The sequence below is a fragment of the Gordionus sp. m RMFG-2023 genome, chromosome 1, assembly GCF_954871325.1.
Source record: "Gordionus sp. m RMFG-2023 chromosome 1, tfGorSpeb1-WG-v2, whole genome shotgun sequence".
In the NCBI taxonomy this organism is placed as follows: domain Eukaryota; kingdom Metazoa; phylum Nematomorpha; class Gordioida; order Chordodea; family Parachordodidae; genus Gordionus; species Gordionus sp. m RMFG-2023.
The window spans coordinates 52,447,536-52,474,840 of NC_088775.1; the positions used below are offsets into that span (position 1 = coordinate 52,447,536).

General features: G+C 30.2%; 1 protein-coding gene across 12 annotated transcripts in view; it reads right to left on the reverse strand.

Annotated features, from left to right (window-relative positions):
• LOC135931740 (leupaxin-like) overlaps nt 1–27,305 on the reverse strand; it is a 111,766-nt gene that overhangs the window by 29,511 nt on the left and 54,950 nt on the right. For 4 of the 12 annotated variants that reach the window (XR_010573139.1, XM_065469017.1, XM_065469019.1 and 1 more), the window contains exons 5-8: nt 25,036–25,122; nt 20,746–20,832; nt 18,904–19,001; nt 15,740–15,810 (exon numbers count right to left, since the gene is read on the reverse strand). Coding sequence is in view for 11 of the 12 variants with exons in the window: in XM_065469017.1 (XP_065325089.1) it covers nt 15,740–15,810; nt 18,904–19,001; nt 20,746–20,832; nt 25,036–25,122 (343 nt within the window). In the remaining variant the exon portion in view is untranslated. The remainder of the gene's footprint in view (nt 1–15,739; nt 15,811–18,903; nt 19,002–20,745; nt 20,833–25,035; nt 25,123–27,305) is intronic. The other 8 variants (XM_065469024.1, XM_065469027.1, XM_065469028.1 and 5 more) reach the window with 6 other exon arrangements.

Consider the following 27,305-nt stretch of genomic DNA (forward strand, 5'->3'; position numbering starts at 1 on the left):
GTAATTATATTGTCTGCCAAAAACATTAAATATAATTATCAAAAATGAGAAGAGAAAATAGATAAATGCTAAAAAAAATAGATTAAAAATGACCAGATTGAAAAGGTTAAAAATGTATGCAAAAGATTAAAATGTGATGAAAAAAAACTTAAATTGTTAAAAAAATGGACCTAAATTTATAAATTGAGGAAAAATAAATTGAGAGAAGATATAGTATGAAAAATAAAAGTAAAGAAAATCGCAAAAGGTTAGAAATAAATTGAGAAAAGATACAGTAAGTAAAAAAACGTAAAGAAATCGCAAAAATTTAGAAATAAATTAAAAAGGAATAACTAAAATAAATAAAAGTTAAGGAAAAATATATAAAAAATTAAAAAAATATTATGATTTTCTTATTTTGAATGGGAAACCCTGTATCTAGGATACATCTTCACTAAAATTTTATTTAAACATGTTAGCAATGATTATTTTAGCCCATTTACGTCAAAAAAATTCGAAAAACTTTAAAAACAACGATTATGACAATTGTCACTTATCTAGGGTACATCTTCACTAAAATTTTATAAACATGTTAGCAATGCTTATTTTAGTCCATTTACGTCAAAAAAATTCGAAAAACTTTAAAAACAACGATTATGACAATTGTCACTTATCTAGGGTACATCTTCACCTAAATTTTATTTATGTTAGCAATGCTTATTTTGGCTCATTTACGTCAAAAAAATTCGAAAAACTAAAACAACATATTCTTATTATAATTTTGTTTTTCCCAAAATTTAGCAATTTACCAGATTTTATAAAAAATCAAAAAAATTGAGCAGACCCAACGAGTCGACTAAGTGAGTCGGCTCATTCGGCTCCTTGATCGGCTCGAGTCGGAGCCGTTTTTTACGACTACGCCTCGAGTCGCAAGTCGTAAGAACTCTACTTTTTAACAACACTAGAGCAGACCCAACGAGTCGACTCGAGTCAAAGTCGTTTTATCGACTAGAAACTTGGCTCGAGTCGCAGCTAAGTCGACTCGGCTTAGCCGTTTAACAACACTACTGCCTACATCATACTCAATTTTTATATTCGTCTACCATAGACACATCTTCAATATATATCCCGCATAAGTTATCATTCTAAAATTAAAATACATGTCAAATCTTATCTCTTATTTTGAATCCTCCTATGTATTGAAAAGAGGGTTGGCAAATTTAAATGCATGATATGCGTCCCTTATGTAATAAATCTTCAAACATAACCAAAGCTAGGATGTTTCTAATCCATGGTCCTTCATCAATTGTAAATGGGTAGTTAATTATTTTTACACAGACATATACTATCAACTGCAATCTAATAGATTTCAAACACAAACATATACTATTGTTGCATTATGGGAATTAATAAATTAATATTACATATTTTGGTTATTGTTTTATTTTGATAATTTCATTTTTAACCTTACTATTACTTTTGTTTTTTTGCATACAAACTTTTTATAATCTAATTTTGTAACTTTACTTTTTATTTAACAACAGGCCTATAATGAATAATATTTATAAAAACAGTGAATTGGAATTAAGGATTGTCTTTACAAAAGCAACAGAATCATAATTCCTTCTTCTATGAGAAAAAATATACTACAGTCATTACATGAAGGTCACGTGGGAGCAGGAAAAATAAAATCCTTAGCCAAAGATTACATGTGGTGGCCTGGTATAAATAATGATATAGTAATGGAAGTGAAATGTTGTGACGATTGTAACATATATCATGATAATCCTATAAAGATACAAAAACCATGGGTTTCGGCAACCAAACCGTTTGAAAGGATACACATAGATTATGCGGGTCCGTTTTTCACAAAAAATTGGTTGATAATAGTCGATGCATACAGCAAATTTCCAATTATTATTCCTGTTAAAAATATTACGACTGATGTTACTTTAAAAGAAATCTTTAAAACTATTTCGTTATATGAATACCTGAAACTATAGTTACTGATAACGGCACTAACTTTACGAGTAATGATTGTGAAAAATTTTGCAACAATTTTGGTATTAAACATGTTATGACATCTGCTTATCACCAGCAATCCAATGGCCAGGTAGAACACATGGTGAGAACGTTCAAAACACATATGAAAAGGAATATTAAAATTGACCTAGATATCGCACTTGGCAAATTTTTATTTAATTACAGAAATACGCGTAATGATACTACAGGTGTTACACCTTCTCAGAGAATGTTTAATCGAGATATTAGAATTAAATGGGACTTATTAAAACCGATGGAGGAGAAGGAGAATAAGATAAACGTTACCTTACCACGTAATAGAACTTTTAATGTAGGAGATTTTGTTTGGCATAAAGTACAAGGTGATGATAAATGGTGCAAAGATATGATCACACATAAGGAAAGTGATATGATGTTCCAAATTAAGACAGAGAAAGGTATTTTGAGGAGACATTTAGATCAAATAAGAATTAGAAACTGTTTTAACACAATTATTAACTATGACTCTAAGGATTCTTTTAAGGAGGGAAGTGTGGACAAAAATATAAAAATTACTGATAATAACGATATAACACCTATTTCTAGAACTGTACGAATTAAACAAAAACCTGTTTATTTAAAAGACTACATAACTTAAAATATAAAATAAATATTAAAATGCATAAAGTAAATTAAATATTAAAACGCTTATAATAAAACGCATAAAATTAAAACGCTGAAAATATTATATAACAATCTTATTGATTTATCATTCGTCGTTTATTCTTATATCCAATATGATGAACTATTATTTCTTATTATTCGCAACTTACTGATGATAATAACAATTTTGAAAAATGATAATAATAACAACTGAGTACTACCAAGCAAGCTATGATTAATGGAGACAACTTACGATAAGGATTTCAAGCTTGCGATTTAAACAAACCAATGTGCAAAATCGATTTAAACAAACCAACGATTGGGACAAGCCAACGTTATGATGACTTATGAAACAACTTGATTACCAAAACGATAAACTACTTGGACAACAAACTCTCCATTCTCAGATGAATTTATGGGAAGGCTTTCAGAAGAGGGAGAATGTTGCATTATGGGAATTAATAAATTAATATTACATATTTTGGTTATTGTTTTATTTTGATAATTCATTTTTAACCTTACTATTACTTTTGTTTTTTTGCATACAAACTTTTTATAATCTAATTTTGTAACTTTACTTTTTATTTTTTCGTAACCTTACTTTTTATTTTTTGTAATCTTACTTTATTCTAATTTGTATTTTAGAAAATGTATATATACCTTAAGAAAAGAAAAAGAAAGATAGAATAAAGTTAATAATAATAAAAGATATTTTTACATACTGGCACGTTTATCATGATTCTTTTCAACTATCAACTGCATCATAACAGGTCATCATAATTATGCCTACAGATCATGCACCATCATTCTTATATGATTCCTAAAGCAACTTTTAATATGATTTACCCTGTCTATATCTTACTTAATATATATATATATATATATGTCTACCTTTGACACCTCTCCTACAATACACATCCTGCATAAGTTATCATTCTAAAATTTAAATATATGTCAAATTTTATCTATCACTTTGATCACCCTTAAATCTTTCTATGTATTAATTAGAGTGTTGGCAAATAAAAATCTAAATGCATGAAATATGCCCCTTATGCAATAAATCTACTAATATAACCAAAGCTAGAAAGTTACAAATCCATGGTCCCCCATCCTCTAGATGTCGAGGTTCAGGGCTACCATGTATAACGTCTACAAGATCCTCCTCCATCTGTTAAATCTAGCAAGCCCTCCCTCTCCTATTGTTTCTACTGACCTGCCTCCCAGTCTACAATCTCCCAACATACAATCATGGGGCAATGATTTTTTATCTCTACCCAACTTTTCCACAATATCCCGCATACCACGGGGTGCTCATAATTCTTTTGCAGATTCCTATAACAAGTTAATAGTATCAACAGTAAACAATCCTGGAAACCTATCCAATTGGAAAAACTTACTATGTTTTACCAATTCACCCTTAAAATCCCCGATAATAAAAATATTTTATTATTCAAACATACAAAAACATCAATATTTCTCTTCAACCCTGATTCCATACAAACCCCTACTCCCCGAACCTACCAATCCAATCCTCTCCCCATTGAAAGTAGGGCTAAAATAGTCTCAAACAAAATAAACAGCCCTCAGCCCTCCGGGCTATGACCTCTGAAGACTCCTTAGCTCCAAACAATGAGTTTACCTTAGAAGCTTTGTTTCTAAAACACCCCATATGTGATTCGAAATTTGCCTTCTCAAGCCAAAACGACCATATAGCTCCGAAATCAACACTGATGAGACAATCAAAGCTGTTAGATCTTTCAAAAGAGACTCTTCCGGAGGTCTTGATGCATTCGTGCTATCTTTATCCAAGAAATTTTAAAACACAACATTTCATGTAGAATCCTTTTACAGAACCTTACCAGGTTACTAAATATAATTCTTAATGGACACCTTTCATCACCTATTCTCTTTGTGTCCGCCTTATAGCCCTCAAAAAAAGGACAGAGGTATTCGTCAAATTGCTGTTGGGTCGTTCTTCCGAAGGACTGTCTCTAAGATCATTGCTTCACGAATAAAGGAATCCCTTTCTTCATTCCTGTCGCCACTTCAACTAGGGTTTGGTGTTCCTGGAGGCTCTGAAATTTCCGCTCACCTTGCACGTTTAACTATAGCTAACAGTATACCAGATAACGTGGTCCTAAAACTGGATTTCAGCAATGCATTTAATAAAACGCCAACACTTCGTTCCCCTATTTTGCAACCAATATCCCGAATACTCTACTTACATCCTCCACAGCTATTCGAGCCATACTTTTTTAAAATACAATAACATAATCGAATCTCAAGAGGGAATCCAATAAAGAGACCCCTTAGGCCCAGTCCTCTTTTGCATCGGGATTCACAAGATAATCCAGGAAATTCAATCTAAATCTAACCTTACTTTAAATTCCTGGTATCATGATGATGGCATTGTCTCGGGCAACCTCTCCACAAACACGTCCATCCCTCTCATCATTGAGAATCTCTCTCATATAACAGGACTATCTCTCAACCTCCCCAAATGTGGGATTTGCTTCCTTAATCCCACTTCTATCCTGGTATATCACGTCATCAACAGAAACGAGATGACTGTCGTATTTGTAAATACGTAAATGTTTTATTTTTTTTTTTAACGCGGAATGCCAATCAACCTAGATTAGATGATATAGATATATGTAAAAGTATTATAATTATTATTTTTTTTTCATGACCAGTCAAATTCAGTCAATTGACCGGTCAATTGACCTGAGAAGTATTTGACGGTATTTGACTTGTAGTTTCGGGAATTTGTTTGAGTTGTTTTTGTTTTTTTCTTAGTTTGTGTTTAAGATTTTTTTTTTAGTGTGTAAGTTAGATTCGAATAAAGTTTTAAGAATTTTTTTTAGTGGTGTCTTGTGACGCTGATAGTTTCCTAGGAGTTATTCGGTTTAGAAGGTAAAACAAAAAATTTTTAATTATATAATTTTTTTAAGAATTTTTGACTGCGCATTTGTACTACCATTATACGATTCTAATAGAGAAGTTTTCATTTTAGGTGCTGTATTAATATTTTCTACAAATATTTAAATTTTTGTAGTTGGTTATTAGTATTAATTAAAAAAATTTATGAGCAAATGGTTTATTTTTTTAGGCCTAGTGGGAAGTATAGTTTTGGGGATAAGGTTCTCTTTTATAAGGATTTGGGTTATAAAGTTATGTATAAGAACTTTAATGAATTGGATTTAGGTAAACAGTTGATTACTGTGGGAATATTAGTAATGATGTATTTATTGATTATTATATTGAAATTGTTGGTAAAAAGGGGTACTGCGGTACTGGCAGGCATGTATTGCAATTGGAAGAAGGACACTGCGGTGTCAGATGTTTATAAAAAGAAAATGGAGGAAACGTATTTTAATTTAATATCTGATATTTATGGGAAGAAAATAGCAGACTTGGAAAGTAATCTAAAAGATGTTTTAAAGGAAATCAAGGCTGGAAATGTTGGGGAGAGGTCAGATAGGATCCTCCTGGAAATGAAAGAAATGAAAGAAGCCATCAATGCGTTGATGAAGGAGAGCAAAGGTCCGGTTAAGAGCCAGGTGAGTGATAGAAATATGAATAAGAAATTTAATGATTACGAGGAAAATAAAAGATTTGTTGAAATGATCATTTGCCATCGTTGCGGATGGCGAGGACATAAAAGGGATACCTGCGTAGTCCCAGAGCAAAGGTTTAAAGATGGATTTCCGTTAAAGAGACTTGATATAGGAAATGCCAATGTAAAAATGGTTAGTTTAAATGGGGTCCGATTATGTTTTAAGTGTAAAAGGCCGGGACATGTAGCTGTGGACTGCATGGAAGTATCACGAAATTCGTGTTGACTATATGATTGCAAGGTGAATCATATAGGAGTTGGGGCTCCGAGAGTTCGGAAAAATTTGTATAATAAAACATATATTATTAGTCGAAATGAGGGAAATGATAGAAGTAAAATAAGAAATCATTCTCGTAATTTCTCTGAGAGGGAGGTTAGTCGATTTAGGTGGGAACAATATCCGAGGAATATTGTCCGTTATTCTTTTAGAAGGGATGTTAAGAATTTTATTTGGGAAAGATGTCCCACGAATCTTGTTAAAAGAAATGTAAGTGTCAGTGATAAAAATTTAAATTCCGAGTTGAATTTAAGGGGCAATGAGAATGCCAAGGAAATTATTATTTTAGATAAAATAAACGTTGAGTTTCCGATTAAAACATATGATATTTTAATGACGGAAAAATTAGATGGACCATGTTTGTGTCCGAGGGTTAGTTTGAGGATTGATCATAGGAATATAGAAATGCTATTTGACACCGGGGCTAGTATTTCTCTAATGTCGCAGGAGAATTTTTATAAGTATTGGCCTGGGGGCAAACTGGAAAAAGAGGCTATGTGTGTCAGGCAGTTTGATGGATCGGAAGTCGCTGTGTTGGGAAAGGCCAAATTGGGGGTTAATCTTAATGATACTATATTTTTCCTTGATTTATGGGTAGTAAAGGAAAATGTTGAGACTGTTATGGGGTGGGATTGGATTACCAAGCTTGGTCCTCCCAATAATTATTGGAATATTTTTGATACTAGTGATAATGTAATAATGGATGTTGGAGAGAGTGAAATTTTGGATAATATTGATAATAAAATTTGTGAAATTTCGGAGGAGATAATGGAGGAATCGAGTAAGTTGGATCATAATAATGAGGGAAATGAGAAGCAAATTGTGGCCGGGGGAAAAGAGGATTGGAATAAGGTTAATCAAGCTATTCCTATTCTAGTGAGGCAGTATGGCATTATTTTTGATGAAAAATTAGGTTGTTTAAATGATTATCAAGTTGATGTTCAACTTAGGGAGGGTTTTTCACCGATCTTTTTGGCTTGTCGGCGAGTTCCTTTCGAATGGAGGAAGGAGATCGATGAGGAATTAGATAGATGGGTGAAGGACGGCATTATTATTCCTGTGGGGTATAGTGAATGGGCAACCCCGTTAGTGCCAGTTAAAAAGGCAAATGGTAAATTAAGACTTTGTGCGGATTTCAGGGTCACGGTAAATCGATGGGTGGTGGAGGTTAAATATCCATTGCCTAGGATTGAGGAGATTTTGGCTCAGTTGAAGGGTGCGAAATATTTTTCCAAGGTGGATTTTTCCTCGGCGTATTTGCAGTTACCTTTGAGAAAGGAAATCCGTAAATTATTGACGATAACGACTCCAAAGGGATTGTTTGCGTTTTGTAGATTACCATTTGGGTTGAGTGTATCTGCTCCCATTTTTCAACGGACCATGGCGTCAGTTTTCCAAGGATTGGAAGGAGTATTTTATTATATGGATGATGTGTTAATTACTGGAGTGACGCCGGAGCAGCATAATCAACGTTTGGAGGAAGTGTTTAGGAGAATTCGTGATAAAGGCTTGAGAGCTAGTAAGGAGAAAAGTGTTCTGGGGGTAATGGAGGTTGAATATTTGGGTCATCGGATTAATGGAATTGAAGTGAAACCTTTGGATAAAAATTTGAAGAATATATCGAACATGAAACGGCCTGACACTAAAAGGCTGAGTTGCAGTCTTTTTTGGGTATGGTCAATTATTACCATAGGTTCGTGGAAGATTTTGCAAAGGTGGCGGCGCCGTTATATGATTTATTGAAAAAAGGAATTCATTATGAGTGGAAGGATGTACAGCAGATTGCTTTTGAAATTTTAAAGGAAAAAATTGGAAAAGAGCCAATTTTGGTGTGTTTTGATAATGAGTTGGAAATTGTTTTGGCGGTGGATGCCTCAAATAAAGGAGTTGGTGGTGCGTTATTACAGGTAATAGAGGGCTTGGAGAGACCCGTATTGTTTTTCTCGCGTGTTTTTCGTGAGGTGGAAACCAGGTATTCTGTGATTGAACAGGAGGCCCTGGCTGTGATTTTCGGGTTGACGAAATGTCGTGAATATTTGATTGGTAAAAAATTTGTAATTTTTACTGATCACAAACCGTTAATTCACTTATTTCGGAAAAACAATCGGGAGTTAATGATGTCTCCCCGGTTACAACGTTGGTTGTTGTTTTCACTCTCGAACCACGAGATACTTCCGTTATTAATAACTAGCGGTCTGATAGGCTTAAGTTAACCCTTCTCCTGGAATATAGGGAAACATCTGTATTGGAACTTTATATGTATAGACATTTTCATCTCATCAAATAATAATACATCCATTAGGTATAGCGGAAAAGGGAAATGATAAAAATATTCACATCTTGCCAACTACAATATATTTATGACCATTGTGGTATCAGCAAACTGCTTATTATAAGGCCAAATCCCTAATCAAACTAATTAGCCAAGAGCCATAAAACAACTATCTCATGAGTTCTTTTGATTAAACAAAAAAACAGCTTTGAATTATTATGTTACAATTTTAAATTATTTAAAGATTCATGGCCGTCACCAGAGGAGAATGTATATTTATAACTTTTTTTTAAAAAATAATTTTTATATGGATTTGAAATTTTATATCTAAATATGTTATCACATATATAGTTTACATGTTATTTTTAATAACTTTATATAGATTATTAAATTAATAAAAAAGAATAAATATATAAAAAAATATTTAATTATGTCCACATCTAGTTTACACCTCAAGTTATATATTATTATAAACAAAATACCACTAAAACAAGATTTTATTATTATCTTTTCATCGCTTTAGTTTCATTTCAATAAATGCCAACATGTGATTATCTTTTATTTATTTATATTAAACATATCTCTCCCAAAATCCTACCTTCAGCCTCATCGTGGCGGGGGAGTGGCAAGGTCTTTTGGCGGCTAATGGAGGGCTAAAAGGTTTCCTGTGATCTGGGTCTAGAATAGGATCACCGTCTCCTCGACGGGGTGTAAAAACCACTTAAAGAAGTTAATGTCAGGAAGGGCATTCGATTGTAAAAACCTTGCTACAAAATTTCCCTATGGTCACAACAAAGCATGGGCGGGGTACAGCCCAAGTACCCCGTGGGCCTCCTCATCCGCCTACGACAAAAAGAAGGATGGGAAACCTGGTGGAACAACGATTCATGAAAATGAAACTTATGACGACCATAAACGACTTGATAAAAACAGTTTACGGGTGATCGAGTTAGAGTCGCGATATGGAATGTTGGGAATATGACGGGAAGAGCGGGAGAAGTCGTCGATGTATTGATAGATGTGTGCTGCATACAGGAGACTAGATGGAAAGGAAATGGGACCAGAATGATTGGCAAGACTAGCGAAAAGTATAAATTCTTTTGGCAAGGAGGTAATGATGGTAAGGCCGGAGTTGGGGTATAGGTTGCGGAGAAATTGGTAGACAAAGTAATCGAAGTGAGAGCTAGACAACCAGATAATGGTTATCAAGATGATTTTTGGTAGAAAGCTATATAATATTATCTCGGCATATGTTCCTCAGGTTGGAAGAAGTGAAGAAGAGAAAGATATATATCGAGACTGGCAAATGAAGAGGGGATTATCCTGGCTGGTGATCTGAATGGACATGTGGGAGCGAGTAGTGAGGGTTATGAAGGAGTACATGGAGGGTTCAGTTACGGCATGAGAAATTTGAAAGGAGAGAGGATTTTAGATTTTAGTGATGCTATGGATATGATTGTCTGTAATACAATGTTTAAGAAAGAATCAGAGAAGCTGCTGACTTATAAGTCGGGTAGTACCAAAAGTGCAGTGGATTACTTGTTATTAAGGAGATGTGATCGATGTATAGTAAAAAATGTGAAAGTGATACTGGGAGAGGAATGTATAAATCAGCATCGACTAGTTGTAGGAGATTTCACTCTTAAAGGTGCCAGGGTCACTAAAAGAAAGTTTGTCCCAAGGCTGAAGGTTTGGAAATTGAAGGACGAGAGTGCTAGACGTCAATTCAATATGGCATTGGCGATTAGGGAGGCGGAGGTGGCACAAGCATCTGGGGTGAATGACAAGTGGGAAGCCATGAAGAAAGCCTGGGTAATGAGAACTGAGGAGGTATGTGGATGGACAAAAGGGCCGCCTAGATATAAGGAGACTTGGTGGTGGAACCCGGAGGTAGCGAAAGCCGTGGATGAGAAACGGAGGTGTTTCAAAGTATGGTATATTAGCAAAGAAAATAGTGATAATGATATTTACAAGATGGCTAAAAGAAATGCTAAGAAATTAATAGTGAAGGCTCAAGAAGAAAAAAGACACGAGTTTGCTAAAGAAATGGAATGCGCTGATGAAATTGGAAATATGGTTCGAATGGCAAAACAGATGTCAAAAAAGAGGCAGGATGTGATAGGTGTAGTGTTTGAAAAATGTGGAAGGAAAAATGGCGATTGATGGTAGTGGTATTAAGAACACCTGGAAGATTTACATGAAAGGACTTTTAATGAAGAAAATGAATGGGATAATAATATTAGTTGTGCAAAGGTAGAAGGTCCAGGGTGTAAATTTGGCAAGGACGAGATAAAGAGAGCAGTGAAAAAGATGAAGAAAGGCAAGGCATCGGGTTTAACGATGGTGGTATCAGAGATGTTTAAAGGTTCTGATGATTTCGGGATTGAATGGTTAATGAATTTAGCAAATCAAATTGTCACAGAAGGTACTATTCCCGAGGACTGGTGAAGAAGTATAATTATTCCAGTATACAAGGGGAAAGGTGATCCTTTAGATTGCGGGTCTTACAGAGCTATTAAACTCTTGGAACATGCAATGAAAGTATTTGAGAGAGTGTTAGAGAAGCGGTTAAGGGAACAAATTAAAATTGATGAAATGCAGTTTGGTTTTACATCGGGAAAAGGCACGACAGATGCAATTTTTGTGGTGAGACAAATTCAGGAGAAGTATCTTGCGAAGGAAAAGAAACTCTATTATGCGTTTGTTGATTTGGAGAAAGCATTTGATAGGGTGCCGCGTGAGATTACTAGATGGGCCTTGAGAAAATCAGGTGTGGAGGAATGGTTGGTTACCGCAGTGATGGCAATGTATGTTGGAGCACAAACAGCAGTACGGACGGATTATGGTGATAATGACAGCTTTGAGGTGAAGGTAGGACTTCATCAAGGATCCGTGCTGAGTCCATTATTATTTATTTTAGTAATGGATGTGGTGGCTAGAGAAATGCGTGAAGGACTTCCTTGGGAGATATTATATGCAGATGACCTTGTATTAATGGCAAACAGTGTGGGAGGATTGAGGGATAAAGTTAGTAAATGGAAGATGACTATGGAAGCAAAGGGCCTGAAAATGAATGCATCAAAAACAAAGGTAATGATTGGTGGGGAAAATCTAAAGATGGAGGAATCCGGTAAGTGGCCTTGTGGTGTATGTGGGAAAGGAGTTGCTAGAAATTCTATCCAATGCACCAGATGCAATGGGTACATAAAAGATGTAGCGGGAAAAAAAGGCAGTTTGATGTTAGAAAGAATGACCTTTATTTGTAGAACATACATGAAAGGGATACATAATAATGATAACCTAAAAAATGGTGGTCTAGATATTGGCAATGGGTTAACCCTAGAAAAAGTGGATAAGTTTTGTTATTTAGGTGATATACTAAACGCAGATGGTGGTGTAGATTCTGCCGTTGTTGCAAGGATCAGACAAGCTTGGAAGAAGTTCAGAGAGATGTCGTCTATTCTTACAAATAAAAAAGTTTCTCTGAAGTTAAAGGGGAAAGTTTACGTAAGCTGTGTGAGGAGCTGTTTAGTTTAAGGCTAGAAACATGGGCAATGAAAGCGACTCACGAAGCCAAATTAGAAAGAACAGAGATGAGGATGGTTTAGATGGATGTGTGGGGTATCTCTGAGAGAGAGAAAAACTAGCAAGGAATTGCGAGCAAGATTAGGTATAGAAATGATTAGTATGGTAATGCGACGAAATTGACTATGATGGTTTGGGCATGTGGAACGTATGACAAGAGATGACTGGGTAAAGAGATGCACAATGATGGAAGTAGGAGGATCAAGACCTAGAGGAAGACCCAAGATGACGTGGACAAATGTGATAGCGGGGATATGAGAAGCATGAATCTTACAAGTATTGATGCTCAGGACCGTCAAAAATGGAAAAGAAAAATCAGAGGGAAAACTGGCCTACCCGGGTAAACCTGGAAATCGCCATAAAACGGAGAAGAAGAAGAAGATTTATATTAAACATATATTGTGTTCCCTATCTAGGTTACGCCTTAAATAATGGATTATCCTTTTAAAAAACCCATGAAAGAATAAAGATTTTTTTAATTAACACTTTAAATTTTCTATAAGAGCAAGCAAAAAAAAGAAATCAGGAGCAAAAATTTTATGGAAATCAATATATACATTGTTTTTGGATAAAAATTTGTGCGATATTAAAAACCGTCCTTATGGAAATGATTATAAATACTTTACCTTTCGATAAAATTTTCATCCTAATAAAAATAACTTGATTAAACTTACTTTGGATTAGATTTGAGTTTAATAAAATGACGTATGTATTAAATGGTGTACAAGTAACTCTAATAGGTTATGCGATTCCTGATGGAATTGGATGATATTCTTAATTTACTAATTAATATAACAGGTTATTTTAAATATTTGATTTATTACCATAATTCCGACAAAACTGAATCTCCCTATCCCCAACCCCAAAATGGTCGGATCATGGACGTTGTAAATCCCTCTCCCGCCCACTGTTAGTGGAACCCATATGCCTGGATCAGAACAAAGCATAGGACTACACAATGGCAGTGGGGCACTCGCCCCAATTAAAATATTTTGCTAAATAGATTTTTATAAGTCGTCGCCTATAGAACACAGTATTCTTTATAATAGATAAGAATAAATGATGACAAATCTGAATTAGATTTTTTATTTCAACAAAAAGATTCCACAATCCAGCCAGTCTAAACTCCATGTGGATGATATTTATAAAAATAAAACGTCAATTTTATTATAATTAAAAATTGCCCTTGATAAATATATTGTCCAAAAAAATCATAGCCTATCAAAATGAAAAATAACACCGTATAATTTTTATTGCCCTTTTATTTATTTTTTATTGTTGTAAAGAACCCTAACCGTTCAATGAACGAAGTCAGTTTTTTTGAAAAAAATAATGATCGTTCTTTATATTTTTGACGAACTTTGAACGTGTTCCTTTTTTTGGACAAACATTCGTTAAATTTTAGAAACCTTATTTTTATTCATTTAATAAAAAATATTAATCCAAACTTTTTAAGAAAAAAGGGTTATTTTACAATTACCTGTTTCCGTTATCACATTTTAATTTTTTTAACCAACCACTATTTCTGCCCTATTATATTAATTTGAATATTATCATTTTATATGAATTAAGATCATGCCCTAAATATAATAAATATATTACAGTAATATCATATATTCAATAAACTAATTCTATCCTTACCAAATGTATGCGTCCAAAAAGTTATCAGTTTCAAAATCTTCAAGTTCTAATTTAAATAGATATTCGTTGTAATATTTATTGCTTTAAGTATCCTGTTAATAATTTATTTTAGATTGTTGTATTTCATATGCTTATTAAATTATTATGACTATTAAAATAACATAAAGTAAAAATCATTATATATAATATATATAGATATAAAATAGAGTTATATCTTTTAAAATTTATTCATTTTTAGTGTGATTATTTGAAATTTCGCTATTATTTTTAAGTTTTTATGTAGGGTTTTATATTATAAAGGTTGAACGCAATTAAAAATATTATATTTTTTATAAATAATTAAATTTTATATTATATATAAAAGTTTTTATAACCAGGGTTGTGTATTTAACCGTTCAAATTCAAATAAATGTTTTTAAGGCAATATTAACTTTATTTTGAATATAATAGTAAAATGAATCTAATATTAAAATATTTTTTAAATTCATTGTCATTCAATAACTAATGTTTGGTTCTCCGTTGCAGAGTCTCTTGTTCTGATTCAAAATCAATATTATAATTTCTTAAAATATTTTCCTATTGCTGAGATATTGAATTTCTGATTTAATGACAATATTAACAAAAAATCAACCAATTTTTTCTAAATTTAATTTTTTTTTCTACAGATTTTTAAGAGTATTTCACCGTTCATGACTGAATTTGACCGGTTAATAAACCGACTTCGCTGTTTAATTTTAAACATGGCTATGTTAAAAATATGTGATATTTATTTATATTAAATGAAATAAAAAAAATTATTCATAAAGTTTTGAATGAACTTGAACGCGTTTCTTTTTTGAAGTTGAGCGTATTCTCGATTTTTGCCAATGATCGTTGAACGCGTTCAATTTTTGCCAATGAACATTGAATGCGAACGCATTCAAATTTTTAGAAATAAATACAGCACTATATTTTATACATTTTTCTGAGACATGTTATTAAAATTTTATGTAAATTTTAAAAATGTTGACCCCTCATGCCCCGCAACCTTGATTCGGGACTAGTGCTGAAAAACAGTGATGTAGAGATGTTATTCAATATTAAAATCAGAGACCTGCAGGCTTGGCCCTAAGTCCGGCCTGAGTACAGGAGATCGTATTTTGATTTTATAAATATACCCGGGCCGGACCTAAGATTTTTTTGAAAAAATAATAGGCCGGGTAGTAATTTTAAAACTATATAATAAATCACTATTATTAGCTATAAAAATTAAATATATAATATATTTTAAAAAATATGGGCTGGGCCTGAAATTTAAAAAAAAAGAAAATCAGAGCCAGGCCAGACTTAAAAATAATAAACCCGGTTCGAACCGAAAAAACTACAGGCCGGGCCGTGCAAATGGTACCTCTACAGGTCTCTGAATAAAATAATTAGATTTATTAACAATTTTTTTGACTCATATATATCACAAATCTTGTTTCTAAAATATTTCATTACCCCTCAAATTACCAAAATATAATGTATGATACTTTATGATATATCTGACCCTCTCCCTTGCCACCACCATCTTCTATGTCTTTAGATTTCTAGCTTTATCGCCCCCACCGGTAAAACGAGGAAATCTGCCTTACACTGGAAAAAACTCAAGCGACCCCCATGTAGACTAATTTATAATACAACGTATAACTAATGAAAAGATTTATCTTAGTTAATATTAAATTACTTGATCGGAAATGACATTATTGCAATGGCAACATCTAATCAAATGACTTCCATTATTTGGGGGATCGTCTGCTTTATCCAATAAAATATTAAAAAAGCGTATAGAATAACTTTAATGTTCTCCTAAACTATTCATGTCATGTCAATACCGTGAAACTTTTTCCGCGAAAAAAATTCAAAATTATTTCTATTGAAGCAACACCATCGTATATGATTTTAATTATGAATATTATTTATTACAATTTCTGCCACTTAATTTAATATATTGTTTATTTATAAAATAAATGAAATTTATTTTTATAGTAAGTATGAATGATAAATAAAAAAATATATAAGAATCATAACTGTACAAGAATTCATTAATGTGTAGCCAACATCAAATCTATTTTTCGTAATAAAGGCTAGAACAATTTTAAAATATACTGTTGTAATATGTAAATTTACTGAAATATAATCGAGAAAAAAGAAGTAATATTCAAATCGACTGTTAAACAGAAAAACGAAACGAATTATTATATTGAGTAAAGACGATGTAAATGAATAGGATAGAAAATTATATATAATCGAGGATATTTTAGTTGTTAATAATATTTATGAATTTGCGAACATAATTTTTAATCTTTTAATTTTAATTTTTTTATTTATGATTATGTAATTACAATTTATATTAATTAATAAAGTATAAGTTGTTAATTTATTTATACTATTTATTTGTATTCTCTTTAATTCTCAACTATAAAATTTGTTACCGAAACATTATGTTCTATGGACATAATCAGTCTAATTAATTTCATAATTTGACAATGATGTTGGAGAGTGGAGGTGCCAGGGCAATTTCAACAATTCAGTCTAATTAAATCTGAAAAAAAATTCTAAATAAAGGGGGAAGGGGATGTATGAAATGACTATCGACTGAGTCAAAGAATGAGAGGTATCAATATTAATGGTCGTAATTCGGAAAAGAATAGAATTAGTCGTTTAGCTAAAAAGAATTAGTCACAAGAGATCGTTATAGGTACAAGTAATCGTTTTATATATTATTAGGTTGTGGATTAAAATCTTCATAAAGATAAACGGCTTTTCGTCATTAGAAATTTTAGGCCGCAATCGAGCTCACGTAGAGATCGAATTTGAGATCAAAAGATAAAAGAAATATTTATCATATAAGAGATCTTAAGACGAAGTTGATATAGTGACAAGCGACTAGGTAGAACAAGTGGTCAAGACCAAGATGCAATCGTTAATCGTTGACAAATTATCGCCAATTGCTTATCTAAACTTTAGTATAGGATACAAAATCGATTATCTTAGAAACAAGAATTCGTAAAAACAATCGTTAATCGCAGATCAAGCATCGTCCATCGTTGACCGAGATAAAGCACATATAGTTACAAGAGAACGTTAGAAACAAGCAAAAGACTAAAAGAATTTACCAGGAGAATCTAAGACGTAGTATCGATAATCGTTGACTAGCAATCGTGTATCGTTTAAAAGCATGCGTTAATCAAGTTGTGACTAAGAGCTCATCAATAACAGACTATGACAAGAAATAGAATCTATCGGTGAAGTAAGTGAGCAAAGGAAATAAAACAGTAATTGGATACATGCACGAATATTGCTATTTCGTAGAATGTGGGGCCTAATCTAAGTGTAAGGGTGTTGTAATATGTAAATTTACTTTGAAATAAAATCGAGAAAAAAGAAGTAATATTCAAATCGACTGTTAAACAGAAAAAAGAAACGAATTATTATATTGAGTAAAGACGATGTAAATGAATAGGATAGAAAAGTATATATAATCGAGGATATTTTAGTTGTTAATAATATTTATGAATTTGCGAACATAATTTTTAATCTTTTAATTTTAATTTATATTATTTTAATTTTTTTTAGTTATAATTATGTAATTACAATTTATATTAATTAATAAAGTATTAGTAGTTAATTTATTTATACTATTTATTTGTATTCTCTTTAATTCTCAACTATAACATTTGTTACCGAAACATTATGTTCTATGGACATATTCAGTATAATTAACGTTTCATTCTATGCCAAAATTGTATAAATAATATATAAAATTAAAACCATAAATTTGATCATTTTGAAATTTATATTGGAATAATAGCCCTTCTATCAAACTACTCATGGGTAGCATTATACTTAAAATAATTAAATAAATGCAACTAAGTCAAAAATCTAGAAATTAGTTGTTGAGATATTTTGCATACTAAAATAGAAAAAATAGGAATATGGTTCTAATACTACAGAAAGAAGTTAAAAGATTGTGGATCAATTTAAGTCATGTGAATAATTTAATACATACTTATTATGAATATTACGAATATTTTAATAATTTAATCATTATAAAATGGATTGATACCTTAAAACGACGCGGATATTGTAAAAATGTAATACCTCAAGAATGTAAAATTATTTATTTTATTTTGGTTGAAACCGATTCGATCTCATTTAAAAAGGTTCTTTTTACTCCTTCGGAATATCATTATATCGGTTCAGTTATGGCTACGGTTAATTTATAAAGGTTTAGCAGTTTATTACGGGTTTTTGTTTAATGCACTATATTTTTTCGTGAATACCTTGTAAGTTTATATACATGTATTATTTCTTAAGAATATTCTCGTGCATTTTAATCTATATTCTCAACATTTTTTAAAAATATAAATTAAATTTATATATTAAATTTTAAGTTTACAAAGTTAATTTTTTTATAATGTTCTTTTTCTAGATATTCATTTTATGATTCATATGCCAATTATATATGTTAGCGTCATTGTGCTATTCTTCAATTTAAATAATTTTTTGAGCATGTTTTTAAATTTAAAAATCTGATAACATTAGAAATATATTGTAGAATGCTTAGAATAGCTACCTTATAAATTGTAGACAGTTTTGCCGTTAATCTTAGAGTCATTAATATATTAAAAATCTATGGGAAAACGAATAAAAATTATATTAAGTTCATGGCAAAATTGACTGAAATTAAGGTAGGTATTTCAAACATGATTAAATTTATTTCCGGATTAGGGGCGGACATTAAAGTCAAATTATTTTAAAAGAAGATGGGGGCAATTATAATTTGTGAAGGGTTCTATTCCAATAATTCTTATTTACAATTACATAATAGTAAATTATATTTATAACCTTTATTAAGGGATTGGTAAACTACGGAGCGACGAGCTTCACCGATGCTTGAATAAACGTTTTCCTCCGAAGAACAATCTTTTTCAGTTGAGGATGTACTGTTAAAAAAATAATTGCTTCATTAAAGTTTTCTCAATTTACCGTCCAATTTTCTTTATTTTATTTCGAACTTTTGAAAAAAAACCTCCCTAAAATATTTTCTATTAGAGAAAACTCTAAACAAGCTAAATATTTTTAGTAGTGACTCGTTCGTTTTTTATCATGACCGTCGTCCATCCCAAAAATTTTGAATTTTTAGTCCAGTATATAATCATTAAATTGCATAAATATTTATAACAAAGTGTTATGATACTTATTGGTTATTTATTACTTTTATATTATGTTTAGTTAAATGATAAAACAGAAGTATTAGCCCTAACTAAATATTTAGATTCCTTTTTGGAATGATACCAATTTAGCCTTATTTTCTCATTTAACAAGAGGGTTTTTCTCCATTTAATTTTATATCATAAGATAAACAAAATGTACCAATTAAACAATATTTAACGGCTTGGTATAAGTTTAGAATTAGTGAGACCAAAGGTTTGACTCACTTTATGCTTAAATATGACGTCATAATTTTCATTTTGTTGAAAACTCGATTTACTTTTGTGGTTAGCAAAACTAATTGAGGAATTAATAAGTATTAATCAGGCTAAAGATTTGTAAAACACAACCCATCCGAAAATCCAACTCGTGGGCCGGACAAATTTAAAAAATCCGGGTAGGATAATTTTTGGATAAGAAATCAGCAGGGTCTAGCTGATTTATGATCTTTGTTAAAATATATACTAGTCCGAGCGTTAAAATTTTGATATATTTTTTGAATTTCAAGCTATTACTTTGATTTTTGATTAAAATATTTTAAAATAAATTATAATGTTTATTTCTTTGTATTTTAATAGCTGTTTAACTAAAATACTAAATTAATAAATAATATAGTAAATTCATAAAAAATTAATTGATTTATAAAATGGTTGTTGTAAAGAAATAGACAGCTATAGAGGCGAGGTATAAGAGCTGAGTTTTTGGGAAAAATTAGATATAGATAATAAAAATGTGATGGCCGAAAATTCTTATATAAATATTTAACGGGCAGGGGCTGACTTTTCGTAAAATTATAACGGGCTGGGACAGACAACTTGTGAAAAATCCTTAACGTTCCGGGCTTTGAAGATCTAGATTTAGTTTACTATATTTCCCATTATTGCATAATACTAAAATTTTTATTTTGAATCTTTATATTATCTACCAGGGATTTAAATACATTAATTAACTACTAAACATTGATAAAATTTTCAGAATAAATAAGTCGATTTTTAATAGAATGTTGGCCAAATATTTGTATATTTGTTTTCTTTGTAGTGTCTACAAACCTATACACTAATAAAGCACAAAATATTGATATATATTTTAGAATTAGTGTTTTTAATTATTAAGTCAAATACATGGAAATAATAAGAAAAATATATTATACATATTTATAAGGAAAATAATTTCCATGAAAAATTTATAATTACTTTTTAGAATATGTAGCCAGTTATATTTTTGGAAAGAATGTAACGAAAAAAGAAGTTATTCAAGTTACATTTTACATGTTAAATACATCTCATTGATTATCTTTATATGTGATTTCCAAAATTTAACATAACATTTATTAAATATAACGTCTTACCTACATCAAACACTCCTAATAGAACTTTTGTTGTTTAGGCTAGGGAAGCATATTTTAGAAAAAAAACTAGCATGCCTTTTAGATACCAATTTTGAAATTTATATGGGACTTTTCCTTTTTGATTAAACCTTTTCTTTTTTGATCGGACTTTTTCCTTTTTTTGGTTGCGCCTTTTCCTTTTTTGGTCTGGACTTTTTCTTTTTAAATAGGAAACCCTGTATTAAATGTGTATAATATAATAAAATACTATATTTTCATATTATATATTATTTATAAATATTTTATTTCTTAAAAAAAGGTGTGAATAAAATAAAAAATTTATCATTTTTTTATTTATTTTTTTGGCTTGTTTCAAAATCAAAACTCATATCAAAATATGGTTCATGGTACAATTTTGAATAGAATATATAATTCTAAAAGGTTATTGACCAGATCAGATATGAAAAAATATAATTTAATATAATATACATTAAGATTTTTTACTCAATCAGAGTACTTTTGGCATTCCTATGCCCTATAGGCATATCCTTCCCGGTGGGGGAAGTTTACTGTAGTTGAATCTAAATATCAAACCAATCACATATGTTTGAAATATCTAAGGAAGTTTTTGGTGACACATTTTCCATAAACTGAAGGTTCTATTTTGAATTCTTCAAAATTAGACATTCAAATTTTTTAAAATCGTTAACCTTTTCAATTGAAATTGTGAGCTTTTCATATCTGCTAGAATGCAAAATTCATATTCATACCACCTAGATTAAGTTTGTTAAGCATTCATACGAGGGTTATTCCATGTCAAATGAGCAAAAAAATCAAGATTTTCGGCCAACCCCTTTCAATTCCGATAAAAAGTTGTAGACTGGTTATATATGTTCCCATTAGATTATAAACAAAATCTTAGCGCATTAGCAACTATATTAGCGGAGATAATCGGGGTTAAAGGTCCAAAAAACGTCTTTTTTTGCTTTTTACTGATGTCAAATAATTAGTTTTTAATTTAAAACTAAATATGATCAAATATTGAATCTAATATCAATAGCTAAGTTAATAATTGAGAATTATGGCTAAAACATCAAAATTAATTTTTGATAAAATATGGGTCAACTATTTTTTTAAAAGTATAAAAATCGCAATATTTTTTAAAATAAATATCCAGCCATGCTAATTGTTGAAGAAATTATTAAAAAAATAGTAAACGGATAATATTTCTTAAAAAAATTAAAAATCGGAGATTATATACATTTCGAAATATTAATTTCAAGTTTTCAACTGATCATAAGATGACCCATATTTTATCAAAAATTAATTTTGATGTTTTCGCCATAATCATCAATTATTAACTTAGCTATTGATATTATATTCAATATTTGATCATATTTAGTTTAAAATTAAAAACTAGTTATTTAACATCAGTAAAAAGCAAAAAAAGACGTTTTTTAGACCTTTAACCCCGAATATCTCCGCTAATATAGTTGCCAATCCGCTAAAATTTTGTTTATAATCTATTGGGAACATATATAACCAGCCTACGATTTTTCATCGAAATCGAAAGGGGTCGGCCGAAAAGTGATTGATTTGACATGGAATGACCCACGAGTTATCTCTATAGATAAAAAAATCGAAATGAGTAATCATCATATTCATATTTGATGTTATTACGTAGGGATGAGCATGCGCATTTAATATAACTGAACCCTATAATTCGCATAAGTAAACCACAATATTTCTCTTTTAACACCTTGCTTAGCACCTTTTGAGTTTTCAGCTGATATCAAGGCGCAACGGCTCGGTTTGGCCAATTTTTAAAAATGGTTAAATAAAAAATTTAACCAAAATCATATTCCCTCTAGACCTGGAGAATTCACTAATAGACCAAACCTTGTCATCTATGAACAAAATCTTCAAGCTTGCGTAATATTTTTTAATAAAATTTCGAGTTAGCCGTTTTAAAAAATAGGCAAAGCCATTTAAAAACACTAATTGGCACCGATAATCAATTTTTTTTTACAAATTTCGAAATATTAATAAGCACGTTAAATTAATTCTTAAAACTTAAATTAAAAAAATAGAAATTAGAAGAATTTTTAATGCAACAAGCGATGATAAAATAAAAATAATGAATGTGCGATTTTTCTTTTAGGATTGGGATTAGAGGTCTGCAATGGGTGGGTTTTAACCCACAATCCCGCCCGTCCATTATTTTTAAAGATTTAACCCGCCCATATTTTTTAAAAAATATACCCGCCCGCCAGTCAATAATCTAAATTTTTTTACCATCTGTACATTATATAAAAAAAATTTTTAACCAATGCCGCCCATAAAATTTAAATAAGCTATTTCTTATAATTTTTTTAAAATCTAATTTTAAAAAAATCATTCAGTTTCAGCGATACACCCTTACAAAAAAGTTTTATAATTTAGGAAATTGCTATATTAAGCAAAAAAAAATTTAATTTAAATTACGGATAAGAAATTTATTTAATTTGATGAAATATTTATGTAAAAAATATAAAATTAATATTTATTGATATTATTTCTTATTATAATGCAAAAATAATAATAAATCCACATTTTCTGGATTCACGCACGTTCCTTTTTATTCTATAAACTTTACAGCATTGTTAATTCCTCGTTCAGAAGAAGCACTGGTTAATCTTAATAACTTCGATAAATCTTTTTTTTGTCGTTAGTGAGATATTTAAATAAAAAATAAAGCCATTAATAATAAATAAAAAAAAGTAATTTAATTAATTGTTTATAAAAATGGTAAATTTAAACTAAACTTAATAACCCAAAATCTTGTTAAATTATACAAAAACTCGCTACTACAAGATTTAAATATTTTGTTATGTCGTTAATCTGTAACAGGCACATATTCCCATCTGTTGTTGTTTAATTTGACGTGGATACTATTTATTTCAAACATTGCATTTATAATTTAATTGAATTCTCTTTGCTACTGGAGAAACGGGTAAAATCATATTTTCATCCATGTTGATGTTATATTCTTCCAAGCAAATACATGTTTTCGATATCAACACATTTTCAAATATCGATTGGTAAAATGTTGAAATTTCATGAAGCTTTTTTTAAAATATTTACATAAATAATTTAAATAACAAATAAAAGTTGTAAATGTTTTAGCCTGAATGTTTTAGCCTGTTTACCCGCTCGCACAAGTTTAAATATTTTTCTTAACACGCCCGACCGCCCGCTCCTTCTTTAAAAAATTTGACCCCGCCCAATAGCGGGCGGGCTAAAACCCGCTATATGCAGATAATTGGGATACGTGTTTTTTTAGAATTGCGACAGCAGCTAAAAAATATAATATTTCTTGAAAGAGAACGAAAAAATAATAAAGTATTTATAAAAATTAATTATCAGTCTAGAAAGGAGAGAGCACCTTTTTTTTAAAAAAAATACCCGGGCCGGTATATATTAAAACCGAAAATTTAAAATAGCCATTAGCTATAAAAATTATAAATAAATCGTGTAAATGGCACTTCTCCAGGTCTCTGAAAATGGTTGTAAAAAAACAATTTTTACAATAAATATGGTCCGGTCTTTGGTTCGTACCGATATACATAGACCAGACCTCGGTCCTTAAATAAGACCGATTTTATATTTTTTGTTATTAAAAATATTTTTGTTCTTACCTAATTTAATTCTTGTTATATAATTTTTTTAAATACAAAAGTATTTAATGTTAACAAAATCATCAATTATGAATAATATAATTAAAAAAAACAATTTAATTTAAAAGTAAAATGCCTTTTTAAACTTTTCGTTTATATAATATATTACAAAAAGGAAGTAAAAATAAAAAATCACAAAAAGTAACTCCTATAGAAAATAATATAAAATTAAATATACCAGAAATTTAGTAAAAAATTATATAAATTGAATAGCAAGGAACTTAAAAAATTAATAAGATCGATCTGAATAAAAATAAAAACCGGTAAAGATCGGAACTGGACCTCCTTATAAGTGAAAAATTGGTTCAAAAAAAGTTATTAAACTAACCATTTGATATCGATAAAAAACAAAAAATATCAGTTCATCTGTATTATAAAGTATACTTATATAATTTAAAATATGGAAATTAATTAATACAACTTGTAAGCTGACGATACATTTTTAAATGTGCTAATGCAAAAATAATCCAAATCCATTTTTGGCTTGATACCAATTTACATTAATACTCAAAAACTCAGTATGGTCTTAAATTTATAAATTTTGAATAAAAATTTCTTGGGAAAATTAGGTTGGAACCACGGTACAGTCTTAGCATTAAAAACTAGACTCGCCCGATTTTTCAATCAGGAAAGGGATCTTCACTAGTTTGCATATTTGTTACATTTTAAATCCTATAAACTTTATCTATCCTTCTCCTTGACAAATTTTATGAATTTACAAACTTTTTAAAATAATTCGTAGGTTCTTGTTTCAAGGTGCTGTATCTAAGTGTAGAAGAGAACATGTTTTGAGACTTGAGAGATGTAGGACTATAAATAAGTACGCAAAAAAATATGTATTATATATATATGTTGTATTACATATTAAACCAACCAAAAAAACTAGATTCTCAACCCGACCCCATCCAATTATTTCTAGAATGTATATAAAATTATATTTCCCAAATATTCTCACTTCCTGAGATATGATAAGAACATCTTTAAAAGTAAAAAATTTCAAATTACTTTTAATTTTAAATATCTCAAAAAATAATTTTGCTAAAGCCATGATTTCGCCCTTTAATGTGACATAAAATTTTATATAGTAAAAATCAGTATATTACCTTTTTTCCTTAATTATTTTATAGACATTTTACTACTTATATTTGAAAAAAATCTAGACTGGGACGAGAATTGCAACAAGAGTATCGCAATTTAAATATTAGTCGCATCGGAAGCCTAAAAAGAATACATTCATATCTGCATGTTACATCAATATCCGTATATAAAATTATAAATATTGCTTAAAGCCTGTGCAATCCAGGTCAGTCTTCCTGTTACTTAAAGTAATGCCAAATTTATCTTGGCATTTCAAAACTAAAAAGACTCGGTCTTTTCGAGACCAGTGATCTGGACCAGTCATTTATTAATATTTAAGTTTGCCTGCTATGCTATTCAATTCATATAATTTTTTTTCTAAATTTTTGTGTATATTTTATTTTCTATTACTTTTCTAAAAGAGTTAGTTTAGTTTATATTACTTTTTTAGAGGAATTACTTTTTCTTTTTTAGTTCCTTTTTGCAATATATTTTGAACTTTTAAATTAAATATTTATATTATTTATTATATTCATAATTTTGATATTGTTAACCCTTCACTACTAATCTTATGAACGAGTTACTTTAAAACTAATCTATCGTAAAAATTATGATATAAAAATAATTTTACAATCAAATAAGATTTGAACAAAATTTTTGTTGCATAAAACATCATTGAATACAAATATATTCATGAAAAAAAATTTACTTATAAAAATCGTATTCATGGCGGCATGGTGCTTGATGTATTCGACAGAATCTTTTTGCAGTGTCCGTAGATTGTTGTCGTCATAAGCCCCAATTATGAAGGGCAAAACTTGCAAATAGTATGAATAGATTTGGGAGGATTTTCCCTTTCTCCCAAAGAGTTTTTCCCTATAATATCTCCGATCATGACCCGTATAGAGCGTTTCAAAGTAATGCAATTTAAACAAATGTGTAACAACGGATTTATTAAATCTTCATATAATATTAAGCAAAATGATCTTCTTGATAATTGAATTAGATTTTTATTATTCATATTTCTTTTATATATAATCCACACCAGGACAATACTCAGTAACCCAAAAAATGTTATAATGGTCATCTCACTGTTTTCTGAACCAATATGTTAACTACATCTTTGTAGTATTCTATTTGTGTTGGTATTAAGAATAAACAATTCCCAATTAAGGACAAATATAAAAATTAATTTTCCTACCCTTTTTACTAAAGCATCGGTATTTCTCTTCCTTGAGTTTCCACAATTGTTAAATTATAGGGGTTTAGTAAATTATTAGCGACCTTGATGGATGTAAACCAATTGTTCATAATAATGTTTCTATTAGACCCATATAAAGAATTCGTCAGCTTTTTCACAAAAATTGTCCCAAAGGAAGGTCTGATGTATAGGTACGTTTTCCCAAATAAGGAGAGGCATTGATCATATAACTATTACTGACGTCACAGATCAAGAAAACTTTGATTCCATATTTTGCAGATTTATTAAGATATACATTCGAAAGGGACATCTACTACTAAAAAATAGGAGCTGCTCATCAATAGTTATATAAGAACAGGTTTATATAACCTTGGGGAGAAAGGGTCATCTATATTCCTTGATTTCTCATCAAATCTAACATTTCGAATCAATCAAAAATTTAAATCATTCTCGGCTTAAGTTAGCTGTATATAAAAATTCGCACATCCTCATGTCAAATAACATTCGAGTGGGAAAATGATTTTTGCAGGCCTAGAATAATAACATCTAAAACCGCTTTTAATTCTTCTATGTATCTTAAGAAATCGTAGAACTAGACGTGGCATATTTCTTAGATTAATAATTATCTGCAAATATGTATGATGAATATGTTGCAGCATAGAATCAGCAAAAAATAATGAGAATAAATTTGCCGGTCATATAAATTTTTGGCTCT